Genomic DNA, 17,561 nt, shown 5'->3' on the forward strand with positions numbered 1-17,561 from the left:
TCTCACAGATAACATTACCCTCATCTGCCCAATGCTGTATACGGTCCCTCACTACTTTCTCCAAGATCTTAACAACTACTGATGACACACAGACGAGTCTATAATTAGACACTTCCAGTCTGTTACCACCCTTATGCAATGCACTATCTTAACTTCCTTCCATTCCCTGGGCACCTTTGCCAAAGCCAGACTTTCATTGAAAAGCCAGGTTAAAGGCACTGTCAGTTCCCTAGCACATTCTCTCAAAACTCGTGGTGAAATACCATCCAGTCCCAAAGCTTTATTGACATCCAGAGTTCTCAGTATCTGAAACACACTCTCCTTCTGTACCTCTAAACCTTGAACCTGCCCTATCCCTCTAGCATTAAAACTGACTCCTCTAGGATGAAATACTCCAATAAAGTGTTCATTGAACAATTCCACTATGTCCTCTGCATCAGTCACTCTATTCCCATTTTTATCCCACAATATCATTCTTCCACAGTCATTTCTCCTCTTACTGGCGACATAGCTAAAAAATTCCCTAGGATTTTCTTTGGATCTTAGGGCCAATCTCCTCTCATATTCCAGTTTCGCTTTCCTTACCACACTAGTCACTCTTCTGGCCTGTGTCTTATATTCCTCATGCATCTCTTCACCTGTCTCCTTATATCTCTTGCATAGCCTCTTTTTCGCATGCAATTCCTGTTTAATATTGTTTGTCATCCACTTTACTCCAAATTGCGTCCTCTTCTTCACTTGTGGTATACAACTTACCATTGCTTATAACAAATATTCTTTCACAATTTCCCGCACACTAGTGATATCCCGGCCTTCCAATTCCTCCCTCCATGAAACTTCCCAAAGTTGACGTCTAAGACTATTATAATCACCTGCCTTATAATTCCACATAAGTTCCCGTCTCTTTGATACTCCTGCATGTCTATTCATTTTCCAAGTCAACACCATATGGTCACTCTCTCCAACTGGTGGGAGAGACGTCAACTCAGTTATTATCAACTCTTCTGATGCTATAACCAAATCCAAAACTTTTGAACCTCTTGTTCCCTCTGTTACATGTTGCCTAAGACATTTGTCCCTCAAGAATTCTAGACATTCCATTCCCCTATTGCTACATGCATCTTCCTCTCTCCAATTTATGCTACTGAAGTTAAAATCTCCCTTAACAATCATTCTTCTTGCACTTGCCAAACTTAGCTGTCTAAACATGTCCTGGTCCCCATCCTCTGTGCTCCTGGGTCTGTAGCAACACCCCACTAAATATCCTGTCTTGCCTACCTCTACCTCACACCATACACTCTCAAAATCATTTGTCTCACTTCCTTCCAAATTCTCCACTCTTAGATGACATAGGTTATCACTTATCATAAGCAGTACCCCACCACCATGCTTTCCCCTCCTATCCTGATGAAAAATGCTATACTCAGCGACTTCAATTCCTGTTGTTATATCATCTTCTGTCAACCACGTCTCAGTGATCGCAATAATTTTTGGCCAGGCTGATGCTATCTGCGCCATCCATTCCTCTCCCTTATTCCGGATACTCCTGGCATTAGTATACAGCATATAAATGCCATTGTTTCTATACCCAGCATTATCCCTTCTAGACTCCACTGGGCTCAGTGTTACCTGACATTGTCTCCCTTCTCCCAAGTATCTGTTCCCACAAGAGGCCAACCCTGCTATCATCCTCCCTGGGACACACTGACTCGTTCAGAACAGCAATCTCTCCAGATGCCTACGTCCTTCCTCATTCAAATGTAAACGGTCTCTCGCATACAATTCCTCTCTTTCCTCAAACGCACTCCAAGCATCCACATATACCAGTCCTCTCTTGTCACACATTCTCGCTATTATGCCATTCAATATCACCGCTCTTCTGCTCAGGTCATCATTATCATACCTAGGCAACACGCACGCTATTTTTCCTCTCTCTGTCTTCTTCCATACAGTCTCGAGCAAAAATCTCATATCTCTCGCTGCCCGACTTACATTACCACTCAAGTCATTCGTTCCTACTATCACAATCATCTCATCCACCCTTTCACCTCTCTTAATTGCCATAGCCACCCTTTCTATTGTTCCTCCTGGCAAACACTCCTCACGCATCCTATCTTGAACACCACAGATCATTGAGTCGCCATACATTATACCTCTTACCATTTCCTCGCTCCTATTGTTTCCATTCTCTCTTCTTCTTTCATTCCCATACCTCTCTCTTCTACTGTTTCCATTCTCTCCTCTTCTAACATTCCCATACATCTCTCTCATTCCCTCTCTCCTACCGTTTCCATTTTCTCCACTTCTAGCACTTCCATATCCCTCTCTCATTCTGTCTCTCCTACTACTGTTTCCATCCTCTCGTCTTCTAGCATTCCCATACCTCTCTCTCATCCCCTCTCTTGTACTGTTTCTATTCTCTCCTCTTCTAGCACCCCCATACCTCTCACTCATACTCCCTAAATTCTCTCTCTCTCTCTCCGATATTGCATAGTTTATTATTTATAAAGTAATTTACCATTTTCTCCGATATTCTGCATGGCCATAAAGCGATATCTTTTGGAAAATTATCGGAATCTGGTTGTTTATGTTGATCTGCATCAGAACCTCATTTTTTTTCTTCTTTGGCATTTTCCTTGAACAAGAACATGAACGAGATGTGTCTTGCACATCTCATTCAAGTTCAGCATTGTCGGTTGTTTCGTCATATTTGGCATCTTCCTTTGCAGAATTTTCTTCATTTTGTTCAGCGTTTTCTATTATGTTATCATTTTTTAGACTATCTTCTTTTTCGTCTCGTTCATCACGTGTTGGTTGACGATCTTCGTTGCTCTGAAATTTAGATGAAGATGAAGTCAAAAAACTTCCAAGGAGTTTTTTTGAGAGAGCGATAATTTTCTTTTTCCTTTCATCGTTTTCTTTTCTCTGCCCTCGACAAGTACATTTGTTTCATGGCTAAAATATTAAATATGCATATATATTCAAAACAATTATTTTATAAATACAATTACAACATCCGAACCATAACAAAGGATAAAGGATACTGAAGGTTACAAGAATTTCATTGGTTCCTTAACAATTTACACCGCCTTTATTTGAAGTGGTCGATTTGGAAAACAAAAATGAAAATAGAATTTATTTTATTATATAGTTGCAATTAAACAACAGTACAGACAGTAGTTCCGAGAATTAAGACAAAATTGAAACAAAATGGAATATTAGTTTTTTAAATTTTTACTAAAAAAATATATATGTAGTGCAGGCTGGGGCCCCTAGCCTTGCGGGGCTCGAGGCGGCCATCTCCTCCGCCTGTGTCTAAATCTGCCACTGTTTGTGTCCCTTCCATTACATACTGTCTCAGATAATTATCAGCTGCTATAAATTTCATCTTCCCTTCCTGTGACCATTCTTCTTTTGGTTCTTATTGTGACACTGCAATGGGATTAGATGGTATATCAGGCCATGTGAGAGAATTAGCTACTCCTATGACCAAGTTGTTTAATTTAAGACTCAGTTCTGGGAAGGTTAATGGAGAGAAAAGAGGGCAAAATTACAGTAGTAGCAAATTATAGGTCAATCAGTATCTCATGTGTGGTAGTCAGTGCCACGCCATGGGTAGTAGGCACACACTTGTGCAAAACGTTTTCAGTGCCCCCATAAAATAAGTTTCCATGAAAAATTTTTCTTTTTTAAAAGTACAAAAGTTTATACGCATATATAACAATAGTAGAACATCGTAATCACTAAAATTCATTAATAAGGAATTTTTAATAATAAAAATTTTCAAAAATGTTTATTTCGTTAATATTTAAATACAACAGAAAAAAAATATATATATATACATATATATATACACACACACTACGGGGCTCTGCCCAACCTCCTGAGTTCCGGGCTGGTAAGTTTCAAACAATGAAGAGACAAAAAACATGACATAAAAACATTTCAAATTTTGGCTTTTATATATATATATATATATATATATATATGAAAGAATGATCATTAACTCTGTTAACATACATATTTTTATGAAGAATTGAATGACTAGAACTGAGATTTAAGTAAAAAGGTTTTAATATAAAAACACTACTAGTTTCGGCCTGTAACAGTCTTCATCAGGTGACATTATAAAAGAAAGAAAAAACACTAAACACTGAAGGTTAAAAGACTATGAACAACATTTTCATGCTAATTATGTATAGAGACTCTCTATGTTGTTCATAGTCTTTTAACCTTCAGTGTTGTGTTTTTTCTTTCTTTTATAATGTCACCTGCTGTTACAGGCCAAAACTAGTGTTTTTATATTAAAACCTTTTTACTTAAATCTTGGTTCTAGTCATTCAATTCTTCATAAAAAAAATATATATATAAACAAAAATTACTTTTATTTTAATATAAAAAGAAATATTATTACATAACAAAGATAATTTTGATATATGCTTTTAACTATATAAAAATTAGGATAAATGTACATTTATTTTACATATTTATCCGTCTTGCTTTAGCTGCCACAAAATTTTAAATAATATCTTTAATGTCTAATGAATCCATAATATTATTTTCAATTGATATAATTGATAAATCCGTTAGACACTCTCCAGACATTGTTGACCGCAAATAATTTTTTATTAATTTCAGTTTTGAAAAACTTCTTTCCCCTGATGCTATGGATATTGGTAATGTTCAATAAATACGCATCACAATCACAGTATTCAGAAACGTGCCGGTTAATTTATTTTCGTATATATAATTTAAAACATCCTGAGGAGCCGACTCTTTTTTAATAAAACATTGCAGTTTTTAATTCCTCAAATAAAGTCATACCATCAATATTGCGATTGTCGGAATCTTGTTTGTCGCTCAGTTTTAAGTACAAATCTTTACAATGTTTCATTAAATCTTCATTGCTCCAATCTTTTAATTTACTAATGTCTCTTATAACTTGGAAGTCCTCGCTATGTTGTTTTAAGAGTATGAATCTTTCATCACTGAAGTTATTGTCGTGTCTAAAATCGCGAAGAAAAAATTTATTTTATAATTTTCTTTAGGATCATGCATTGTCTCATCTGATGCTTCGTAACCAAATATTTATGTTTTTGTTATTTTGCGAATGTCTTGAAAAATAGGATCAATATTAAGATCGTTTGCTACTTCTTTTGCAGTTCTAATAATATTTTCAAAATATTGGTCTGTTCGGTGAGTATTTAATTCTTGTATAATATAATATAATCAAGATTTTCTGTAATTTTTCCTATATCAAATGTCGGATTCTCCATTATTTTGCTTGAAGTTTTACGAGACTTAAGATTTCATACCAAACATGAATAGTGTAAATAAATTTAACAAATAAATCTTTGAAATTAAGTTGTCTGCCTGAACTCTAGAATTGATATCTTTGGTTTCATCTTCTGTAATATCAAAAAGAGCCCGGTAAATTTCAGTGATATTAATTTTAAATGGCAATAAAAATAACAGTAATTTACAATTTTTTTTTAAATGTTATAAACATTTTTTGTGAAAACTAGAGGCTCAATTAAAATCAAAATTTATTTTGGCTGGTAAATTTTACCGCCCTTTTTATTTTAGTCTTACCAAATGCCTACTGTCAAAAAAAAAAATCAATTATGTTAGTTTCTTACCTTCCAAATTTGCAGAACATTATTTCAGTCACAATCACACATCCACAAAGGATAAAGGTTCGGCGAGTCCAGGCATAAGCTAACAGGTAGTGCAAGCTGGAGAAACTCGTAGTAAAGGTGGAGTAAGCTCCAATCACTATCCTTAGTATTTTCCCATAAATGTAAAACACATCTCCTAAGAGATGTATGCTGTTATACATTATGGGAGGTCACTACCCAGACCGGTTTCGACCTTTATTGAGGTCTCATCAGTGAGTAGGTAGACCCAGATGTAAATACTAAGGTTGCAGTGATGAAGTTATTTACTATACGAGTTGCCGCACAGCATAAGAATGAATTCACGATCTGTCTTAAACTAATATTTTCCACTAAATTGGTGATGTATTAAGTTAAAAATATTGTTAGATTATTAAGAATTCATAATAATATGACTGCTTTTAAATTTCATTTTTATTGCATTAACTATAATTTGTAATTGTGTAATTTATATAGTACGATATAATTCAAGAATAAGAAAATTTATACATATATTTTTTATTATTTCCCATGGTGAAATGGCGTCCCTCATCTTCAAGCGCCCTTGTGCGGGGCACAATCTGCACAACTGCACGGTGCGGCCCTGGTGGTAGTTAAGGTATTGTAGAGGTTGATAAAAGATAATTCGAGACTGGATGGACAGGAATATGAAACTTTATAGGGGGCAACATGGTTTTGTAAAGGGTATGTCTTGCCTTAGTTAATATGCTTACTAAGGACTGGACTTTGTTTCCCAAACCTCTGCATGCATGCATGAATGAAGAGAGCAGGTGTCTGTGAAGTTTCTTGCAAGTGTGGCATTGACTAGAATAAATGCAATTGGAATAAATTCAGGAGAAATTCATTCTGAATACTCTGGCATGAGACAAATTCCATACATTGTATATAACAGTTATATAGGACATGAAGTAGTAGAGGTTGATATGCTTTCTGACACAGAGTTACAAGAATCAAAAGTTATCATATTGCATGTCCCATGTTTCTAGTCTAACTGAAAAATCATTCTTGTTATCTAATGGATTCATATATATAATATAATGGATTCATATATAATAAAAATTCGAATATGAATTTTTATTTGTCTGTATCATTTATTTTCACAGCTTTTGGTTCATACAATTGTAACCAAGGAGATTACAGGAGCATGATGGAGAAGCTGCTTACAGAAACATTAAAACTATTGATATCATAAAAACTTGGTGTAACGTGGAAATTTCCATCTTATACCTGAAAGAGCCAAGGTCCTATATCATGATTAAAATAAGCATTTATTGTATAAATGCTTTTCTTTTAAGCTTTAAATTATCAACATCTCTTGAGATGCAGGTGAGTGGAGTTAATTTTGTGATTGAAAATAAGTTTCTTTTTCTTTCAGGATTGTTTAATTGCTTTGGATAAGCAGTGGCATCCCGACTGTTTTATTTGCACTTATTGTAAGAAGCCTTTTGGAAATAACTCATTCTACTTGGAAGATGCTCTTCCATATTGTGAGAAAGGTAAACTATGTTTCATACTGAATCACTGTTAGAAATATTACATTTTGCATTAGCTTACATCCAAAATGTTTAAAAACTATTGATTACTGAACCAAGTTCTTTTACAAAAATGTTTTCCACATGGAAAACATGAATGGAAATATGTTTGCCTTAATTTTTGTTACTTTATTTAAAAGGTGATTACTTTAGGCTTTGAAGCATTCTTGTACCAACTCAAGGAACTAGCTTAATCTTTGGTGAATAATGTAATTTATAGTATTTTTATGTTATATCTCCTTGAAGTTGCAAGCTTCATTGAAGATTCACCATAACTAGAATCACATCATATAACAGCTTAAACTCATTCACTCTATATGCTCACGACCTCCTTTGGCAATCCTTTCCACTTGCTAAGCTCTGAGTAAAAAAAAAATACTCAACTTTCATATGATTTTCATGAAATAGCCTTCTGTACTTCAACTCTGAAATTATCTCCTCACTATTAATTTCGTAAAAATCCCCTTAATTTATTATTATTATTATTATTATTCAGGCCTCCATGGAGTCAAAAGACTCTTCGTGGGAGGTCCTACCTAAGAACATAAAGTCTGTCAATACTCATTGAGGGGAGGTCCCCCCTAAGAAACACAGTCTATCATACCACTCTTTAAATTCATTGACCGTTCTCGCTCCCACCACTCCATCAGGCAATGCATTCCACGGTTCAACCACCCTCCACGCAAAGAAACCACTTCTTACCCTCTTGCTCACAGTTTCTTTTCGTAACTTCCAGGGATGGCCTCTTGTCATCACTCCTTCCCACTGTTCAACCAAGCGAAAGAACTCCCCAGTGTCAACCCTGTAACCACCGCTCAACAGTTTAAAAGTCTCAATCATATCACCTCTCCTTCTTCTATTCATCAAACTCTGCAGTCCACATTCCCTCAGCCTATCCTCATTACTATCCTTGTACAGTCCTGAAACCATCTTTGTCATCCATCTTTGTATCCTTTCCACAGTTAATTTATCCCCTTCAAATCCTGGGGACCAGATACTTATACAACGGAATGATAACCCTCTTATCTCTGCAGGTCAGTGTCCTTCTCATAATTGCAGCAATCCTCTGTGTTACCTTTACCACCTTTGCAATATGTCCCCTAAACTTCAGGTTTCTATCAATCATCAACCCCAGATCTCTTGTCTCCTCTACTTCCTCCAGTATAACTCCTCCCATAGAGTATGCAGCATCCCATCGATGTTTCCCAAACCTCAAGACCTTACATTTTGCTGCATTAAACTGACACCCCCATTCATTTGCCCATCTATCTAGCTTATTTAAATCCTCTTGCAGGGCTACCACATCTGCACTATTACTAATAATCCTTCCCAGCTTCCCATCATCTGCAAACAACTGAATATTCCCCTGCAATCCACTGGCTATGTCATTGATATAAAGGTTAAACAATATAGGTCGTAGTACTGAGCCCTGTGGGACCCCACTTGTAACCCTTTGCCTCTTGAAACTGCTCCACCATACACAACTCTCTGATACCTATCAGACAGCCAATCCTGAATCCAGTTGACCAATCTGACATCCAGACACATGTGCTGCAACTTAAATATCAGCTTATCATGTGGCACCCTGTCAAATGTCTTTGCCAAGTCTAAGAAAATTGCAATATATGCCTTTCCCTCATCTAATGTTCTTGTAACTTTATTATAAAAGGCTAGCATATTGCTAAAACAAGAGCGCCCTTTCACAAATCCATGTTGACTCTCACAGATAACATTACCCTCATCTGCCCAATGCTGTATACGGTCCCTCGCTACTTTCTCCAAGATCTTAACAACTACTGATGACACACAGACTGGCCTATAATTAGACACTTCCAGTCTGTTACCACCCTTATGCAATGGCACTATCTTACCTTCCTTCCATTCCCTGGGCACCTTTGCCAAAGCCAGACTTTCATTATTCTGAAATTATTTACGGAGCTCTGCCGCCTTTCATTGACTTTTTCACTGAAGATAACACAATGTTTGAAACAAGTCACCCACTATAATTTTTCCAGTATTTCGTGTTTTTTTTTTAAATATTTTTTTTTTTAAAGATGCTTATCTTATACAGTTCTAAGTTTTAAGTATGTTTTATTAATCCCCCTTTATATTGGTCATCTTGGGTTTTTTGGGTGTTTTAAATATCTTATATTCATTATTCTTATGTTTGGCTACTATTTTCACATCCAACCTACAGCCCGTATTATTAGATTAGCTAATAACATTAGAAGAATAGATAACTTTTTATCTTCAATATACTTATGAGGTAGGTTTTACTGTTAATGAAAAATATAACAAGGGTAATCATTTATTTTTCTTGATGTACATTAGCACAAATATTCCATAATAAAATATTCAATTTATATCACTATTATAGTACTTTTCAGTAACTTTCCAAGGTGAACTGTTAACTCAATTACATACTGTTATTGGAGAAACAATGAAAGAATTTAAAATCAAGAACCAATAGAGATCTAATGTCAGTCTAAAATAATACATTAATTGTGCTAGGGAAGTATGTCTGGAAGTTCTTGGCAAATGGGTATTTAGGCTTAGATGCTAGTTTATATTCATAATTATATTTAATCAGAAGAAAGGAACTCAAAGTTAAAGAGTGTTAAATTTGATCTTAGCATCAAGAGTGGTCTCAGTTAAGAAGGTGACTATTTTACCACTAGCTGGTAATAGTGATCATGCCATAATTTCCTTGGAAGTAGCTAACTATACAGATGTTCCAATTGGACAGGTTACATGCTGAACTTCAAAACAACTCAGAAAAATTAAGAATATTGTGTAGAAAACTAAATTGGAGTAAAAAAAAAATTAATTTTATTGTTATGCTGCAAGTAAAAGAAAGAATGAATGTGGAAGAATAACTTTACTGAATGCAGATGGTACCCAGAAATTGAGAAGATTGTTCAATTAACGCGTGCTCACTTTGCTAAGATATATCAACATTGCAATTACATATCAACTAGGTATACGTAATGTTGTACACAGTGCTACTACATTGGATGAAAAGTTAGAGTGCATGAGAAGGAGGTTGAAGAGCTGTTATGTGACCTGGATAAGAATTCGTCAAAGGGGAGAGGTATCAGCATGTGTGCTAAAGGAAGTTCAGTCAAATTGGCATATATATGCATAACTTGAATGTATGAATGTTCTGTTGTACAAAGATGGAGCAAAAACCAATGTTTAATACTGTCCTATTAGCAATGTTCAAAGCAAAAAATATGCACACACTAGATTTTCAAGATGAAATTAAAATTTATTAATTAAAGAATTCCACCTAAACATTAACCTATAAATTCTTTAAAAATACGGTAACTTGGCAATGCTCATATAACCTCACATTTTTTATTACATTCTCACAGGACGCAGGACATATATGGCGAAGAGGGTGAAGCTTGATGCTTTTCATATTCCTTGTTGTCTGTTTCGGGAGCAGTGATGGGAGAGATTTGTGAGCTATTTTAGCTCACCCTGAGTGGGCAGAAGTGGTTATTCGTCGTTGAGTGTTAGGATGGCTTTCGGTCTTTTATGTTTCCAGTGGTCATTACCGTCATAGTTTCTGGCTTGCTATATTAGTTGGTTTGGATGCGTAGATGTCTTCATAAAGAATTTCTCTGCTAGGGAGCGTAGTAGTGGAGAGATGTAGGGGATATTTATGTCCCGGTGGATCTGGGCGTTCCTGATGAACCACGGGACGTCCAGAATCATTTGCAGGCATTTGTTCTGTAGTCTTTGTAGCTTGAGGATGTTTGTCTTGGAGATATGGCTCCAGGCTGGGGAGGCGTATATAACTGTGGGACGGATCACTGTCTTGTATAGTAGAATTTTATTTCTTGAGCTTAGTTTGCTGTGTCTGTTGATCAAGGGGTATAGCTGGGCGATAACTTTTGAAGCTTTGGTGCATGTGCTCTTGATGTGGCTGTTGAAGCATAATCGCTTATCGAGAAGTATTCCGAGGTATTTTGCTTCAGTTTTCCAGGGAATTTTAGAGTTGAACAGGGTGATTTCTCCTTTGGGGGATGCTTGTCTTCTTGTGAAGAGTATCGTTTTGCTTTTCTGGGGGGTTAATTATAGTCGCCAGTCTTTAAACCATTTTTCTAGATTTAGGATGGTGTCTTGTAGTTTTTTGGTAACAAGATGTGGTTGGCGAGATCTGGCTAGAATAGCCGTGTCATCTGCATAAAGGGCAATGGTGGATGTGAGAGGATTTTGAGGGATGTCTGTCATATAGATGTTGAACAGGATTGGGGCTAGCAGTGATCCTTGAGGAACTCCAGCGAGGATTTTCCGTTGGGTTGAGACTGTTTCATTGATTTTGACTTGCATCCTCCTGTTGAAGAGGTATGATTTGATCAGGTGTATCATGTTTAGTGGAAGGTTAGCGATGATAAGTTTGTAGAGGAGGCCTTAGTGCCAGATCTTATCGAAGGCCTTTGAGATGTCTAGGAAGACAGCTCCAGTGTGTTGATTTCAATTAAATCCTGTGGTGATGTATTCTACCAGTCTATGGATTTGATAGGTGGTGCTGTGATTTTGATGGAAGCCAAATTGTTCTTCTGGAATGATATTTCATTGGTTGACATGATCTTGGAGTCTGATGAGGATGATTTTCTCAGCTATTTTCCTTAAATCGGATAGCAGGCTGATGGGACGGTAATTTTTAGGCAGGTGTGGGTCTTTGCCTGGTTTGTGAATTGGGATGATGTCAGCTATTTTCCATGACTGGGGAAAGTGCTGCCATTTGAGGATGGAGTTTATGATGTTTGCCAGATGTGCTATGGCTTTGCGTGGTAGTGCCTTGATGACTTGGTTAGTGATGCCGTCAGGACCTGGGGCTTTTTTGATCTTGAGATGGTTGATGATGCTGATTATTTTGGTAGGCATTATAGGACTTGGATTGACATCGGGATGATTTACTGTTAACCTGACTTTACGATGGATCTTGTATACATGGCTGATGTTTAGGTTCTCATATGCAGGACTGCATTGTTTCTCTAGGTTTCTTGCTATGGCTTCGGCTTTGTCAGCATCTGTGTATGCAAGGTGCTGTTCTGCTTGCAGAGGGGGGAGGGATTTGTTCTTGTTCCTGAGATTGTTTAGGAATTTCCATATAGAATGATCTGCTGTGGAGATGGAGGTGAGCTTGTTGTCCCATTGTTGGTTCCTGTGGTTCTGGAGAGCTTCTCGGACAGATTTGTTTAATCTCTTGAGGGCTGTTTTGTCCTGGGGAGCACGAGTGTTGTGATATCTTTTTCTTTGTCTGTTTTTTCCCCTTATTAAGTCCATGATTTCTTCCGGGAGACGATTTTGTTTGTGGGTAATCGTGGATACTGTGGCTGCTGTTATGGCTTTATTGATTTGATTGGTGAGGTTCTTTATTGCCGTGTCTATTTCTTCCTTGGCTTTTATATGGTGGATGTTTGGGGGGGAGGTGACTGGTCTTTGTTCCCTAAGTGAAGTAGGATTGGGTTGTGGTCTGATGATAATTCATTCAGTGCTTGAATGCTGTGCTGGTATTTGATGTTGTGTAGAATGGCAATGTCTAGGATGTCGGCTGTGCCGGTTGGGCTGTGGTGGGTTGGTTCAGTGGGTCCTGTTATGACAGCGTTATTTAATCCTGTGTAGTTGAAGAGGATACAGCCATTTTTATTTGTGGTTTTGCTGTTCCAGGAGGGATGTTTGGAGTTTAAGTCCCCACGACGATGATGGATTCGTTTGTGCCTAGTACAGTATCCAAGTCAGAAAATAGCAGGGTCTTAGCAGGGGAGTTGTAGGCAGTGTAGATTTTAAGTCTTCCAGTTGAATTTGTGTGGACTTCGACACCGATGAGTTCTAGGTTGGGGGGGTGAGTATGCCATTGTGCCTGATGCAGTTCCTGATAAATATGGCTGTACCACCACTTCTGTAGTCCAGTCAGTCATTTCTATATAGTGTGTAGCCTCTCAGTTTTGGATGGTCTGCAGGTCTTAGATGAGTCTCATTAATTAGGATGATGTCGGGGTTGTATCTGTGAGAGAATTCTTGAAGCTCCAGTGTCTTGTTTTTTAGGCCATTGGCATTCCAAGCAGTGATCTGTAGTGAGTCTGGGAGTAATCTAGTTTTATTCATTAACAAGCATTGAAAATATGGTTTGAGTTTCTTTTAGAAATCTTTTTGTGGAGTTTGGTGAAGGGTTTGACTTACTGAAGTCTTGGAGCATGTTTGCCAATGAGGCTGTGATGACTGTTGTCATGTTTGGAAGATTTTGGTCCTGCTGGATATCTTTGGATTATTACATTCTCGAAGTTGCACAAAACTTATAAATTATTAACAGTAACCCTATTTGAGGCTAGCGATTTGATGGCAAAGTGAAAGGGGTGTGGCTTGAATGTGTAATTTTTAAGTAGCATATAGAATGGCGTGTGGTTTGTTTACATCTCAGGCCTGACTCATGGAAAATTCCCAAACGTGATTGGCTGATCAAATTAGTTTAAGATCATGAGAATTAAAACAATGGTTTCATAAATTTAATAAAAATAATTAAATACTTTTAAAAACTTAAATTAAAGTACAATTAAAAATATTGTAGTGTTTCAAAATTCTCTAATTTTTAAAAGGAATTTTAAAATAGTAGACTAAATAATAACATGTACATGCATTGAGATACAACCAAGTTAATTAAATCTAGCCTCTAGGCATATCTTTTAGCTCTTGTGTTGCCCTTGGCAATGTTTAGTGTTGGTTCAGCTTTTGCCTTGCCAAGTTATTCAGTGAATAGTATACATTTGTAAATTTATAAAAACAATAAAAAACATTCTTCAAATAACAAAATTGCAAAAAACTGATGCACCATGTCAAATTCAAAGGAAGCAAAAACGAACTGCTTGTAACGAAGATTGTAATGAATATAAAACATTTTGGCAGAATAATTCAGTTGTGATGCCTCCTCCATAGTGTTATTCTTCAAATAACAAAATTGCAAAAAACTGATGCACCATGTCAAATTCAAAGGAAGCAAAAACGAACTGCTTGTAACGAAGATTGTAATGAATATAAAACATTTTGGCAGAATAATTCAGTTGTGATGCCTCCTCCATAGTGTTAGCTATTAAACAGTTTTATCAAGAAAAGCATCTTCCTTGCATCTAGCACAGACTGTGAGCGAGGTTTTAGGTCTAACGAATCAAATAAAAAACCAACTTAGAAACCGTTTCATTTGGATATGCTAATGAGAGTGAAAAGTTACCAATTATATGGAAATTCAATTAATTTAGATGGTGTGTATAAAGAGTGGGTGAATGCCAAAGAAAGAAGAGAGAAAAAACAAAGAGATAGAAGCTAGAACTAAACAAGATGAAAATTAGTAACAGACGTATTATGAATTTTTTTTTTTTTTTTTTTTAAATAACAAAACCTGTGGTGTGATCATAATTAAAAGAACACACAGTGAAAATTATTTAATTGTAAATATTTCATCCTAAGTATCTTAGGACATCATCAATACAGTAGTTTAAAAAAATAATAGGAATAACATACAGTTAGGGCACATGATTACAATAGAATCTCATTAGTGCGTAACATGTTACAGAAGTAAAAAAAAAATATTTAACACAATTTTGTATGACAATTTCCCATACTTTAAGAATAGTAAGAACGTCGTTGCGGTTTAACTTTGGTCTGTGTAGTAGGGCTTCAGAACTTTCTTTGTATAAACGTTCATGTTTATATAAAGATCTATGTAAAAGTTTAGACTTTTCCCAATGGATCCTATGGTTTGGATTTTCAATTCCATGTTGAGAGAGGCCAGATTTCTGCGGTTTAAAAAGATGAATGTGGTCTTGATGTTCCGAGATGCGTTTCTGAACAGACCTACCTGTCTGTCCAAAGTAAGACAATTTGCATGAGCATGGAATCTCATAAACGCCAGGCAACATCAGTGAGAGTTTGTCCTTAGGAGAAGGTAACAAGTTGTAAATTTGGTTGATAGGTTTGTAAGTAGTGGCAAAATTGTATTTCTTCATAATTTTAGAAAGACGTTCGGAGATGCCTTTGATGTAAGGTATGGGAATCCTATGGACTTCTTCCTGTCTGGTTTGATGTGTGGAGAAGTGACTGATGATTTTTTGACTTGTTTTAGGATTATATCCATTTAGGATGGCTGCATTTTTGATTACTTCTAATTCCTGGTTTAAAGATTCTTCAGAGGAGCAGAATTTGTGTGCTCTGGAAACTAGTGATTTAATAATGCCAGATTTCTGAGATGGATGATGAGCGGAAGAATTGTGAATGTAGCGACCTGAGAATGTAGGCTTGCGAAAGACAGACGTGGCGATGGAACCGTCTTCTTTTCTTTGGATGTGCAAATCCAAAAAGGAGATACCCTGTGGGGATTCTTTTCTAATGTAAAGTTGATGTGATGATGAAGAAGGTTAATTTTATCTAGAAACAGTTGTAATTCATGTTCGGGATGATCCCAGACTGCAAATACGTCATCAACATATCTTAACCAAATTTTTGGTTTGGGTTCAAAAGTGAATATTTTTTCCTCAAGGTGTTCTAGAAACAAGTTTGCTAGGTTTGGTGATAAAGATCCCATTGCTGTTCCTTCTTCTTGCTTGTAAATTTGACCTTTCCAGGTGAAGTAACCTGATGCAATAACAAACTTGAACAATTCAACTATATCAGACGGAAATTTTTGAGTTAGTAATTCTATTGTTTCTTTATGGGGAATGTTTGTGAAGAAGGAGACAATGTCGAAGCTGATTAACAAGTCTGTTTTTGATAGTTGAATGTTTTTAATTTTTGTGTGAAACTCAGTAGAATTTTTGATTGAAGAGACTGAGTGGCCTATGTGAGGGCGGAGAAGGTTAGATAAGAATCTTGATAACTTGTAAGTTGGCCTGCTGATACAGTCTACGACGGGTCTAAGTGGAACATTAGTTTTGTGTAGCTTAGGTAAGCCATAAATTCTAAGGAGGTCTTGCATGGTATGTCTTAAGTTTTTTGATTGTATCTTCATCTAAGGAGGAAGTTTCATTAAGTAGCTTATTTAATTTTCTGAGTTGATGTTTTGTAGGATCATAATGCAATTTGGCGTAAGTATTACGATCTCGAAGAAGTAAATTCATTTTTCGGTCATATGAGTTTGTATCAAGAACCACAGTGATATTTCCTTTATCAGCTCTGGTAATGATTATGTGTTTTTATTACATTTTAAGGAAATAATAGCTTTCAATTCTGATGGTGGGATATTTAATTCTGAAGGTTTGGCATTGTAGATCACTTTAGCTATTGCAAATCGAAGTCTGTTGGCTTCAATACTGGAGAGATGGTTGACGTTTCTTTCTATATTATGTATGAAGTCTAAATATGGGAAACATTTTGGTGAAATCGCAAATTTATGGCCTCTTGCTAGAACATTTAATTCATCTTTTGTTAGTGGAACGGTTAGATAAATCGACTACCCATTTTTCCGTTGGTAATTTGTTAGTGATCGATTTAATAGATTAAGGTATTAAATATGTAGAGCACTACTGCTTTTATCAAAAACTTTTTTTCCTGAATTCTTTGAGACAGTTATAATTAATTGTAGCAATTCTTGATTTAATGTATTTGACAAGTCTGTTTCTAGTTCTGTAATATTTAAATTGTTTGTTGCTAATTCATGCTTAGAAACTCGTAACTGATTGAGTAGTAAGGAATGACTTGCTTTTTGATAGATTTTATGGGCACCTGGAGATTTTAAGGCTTCCTTCAGTTTTGCAAAGGTTGGAATAAGATTATTGCGTCTGGCTTTTTTTTAAAAAAGAGATTCTAGCTCGTAGCTTACCCTGTTTTAATTGCAGTTTTCCTAGTAAGTTTGTCTTCTGTGCTGTCATTTCCCCGTGAAGGAATAAAACTTTTTTAAACAACGAAACCTGTGACGCGATCATAATTAAAAGAAACACACGTATTAACCACAGTGAAAATTATTTAATTGTAAATATTTCATCCTAACTATTTTAGGACACCATCAGTACAGTAGTTTAAAACAATAATAGGAATAACATACAGTTAGGGCGCATGATTACAATAGAATCTCATTAAACGTGCGTAACGTGTTACAGAAGTAAAAAAAAAAAAAAAAAAAAATTATTTAACACAATTTTTTTGTATGACAATTTCCCATACTTTAGGAATAGTAAGAACGTTGTTGTTTTAAGTTTGGTCTGCGTAGTAGGGCTTCAGAACTTTCTTTGTATAAACGTTCATGTTTATATAAAGATCTATGTAAAAGTTTAGACTTTTCCCCAATGGATCTTATGGGTTGGATTTTCAATTCCGTGTTGAGAGAGGTCAAATTTCTGCAGTTTAATTTTAAATC

At 36.0% G+C, this 17,561-nt stretch overlaps 1 protein-coding gene across 1 annotated transcript in view; it reads left to right on the forward strand.

The window, feature by feature from the left end:
- LOC150104300 (uncharacterized) overlaps positions 1-17,561 on the forward strand; it is a 346,794-nt gene that overhangs the window by 317,808 nt on the left and 11,425 nt on the right. The window contains exon 13 of the mRNA XM_090396282.1: positions 7,051-7,171. Coding sequence (XP_090252408.1) covers positions 7,051-7,171 — 121 coding nt within the window. The remainder of the gene's footprint in view (positions 1-7,050; positions 7,172-17,561) is intronic.

The sequence above is a fragment of the Typopeltis vanoorti genome, chromosome 8, assembly GCF_054136105.1.
Source record: "Typopeltis vanoorti isolate ZY-2024b chromosome 8, IOZ_Tvanoo_1.0, whole genome shotgun sequence".
In the NCBI taxonomy this organism is placed as follows: Eukaryota; Metazoa; Arthropoda; class Arachnida; order Uropygi; family Thelyphonidae; genus Typopeltis; species Typopeltis vanoorti.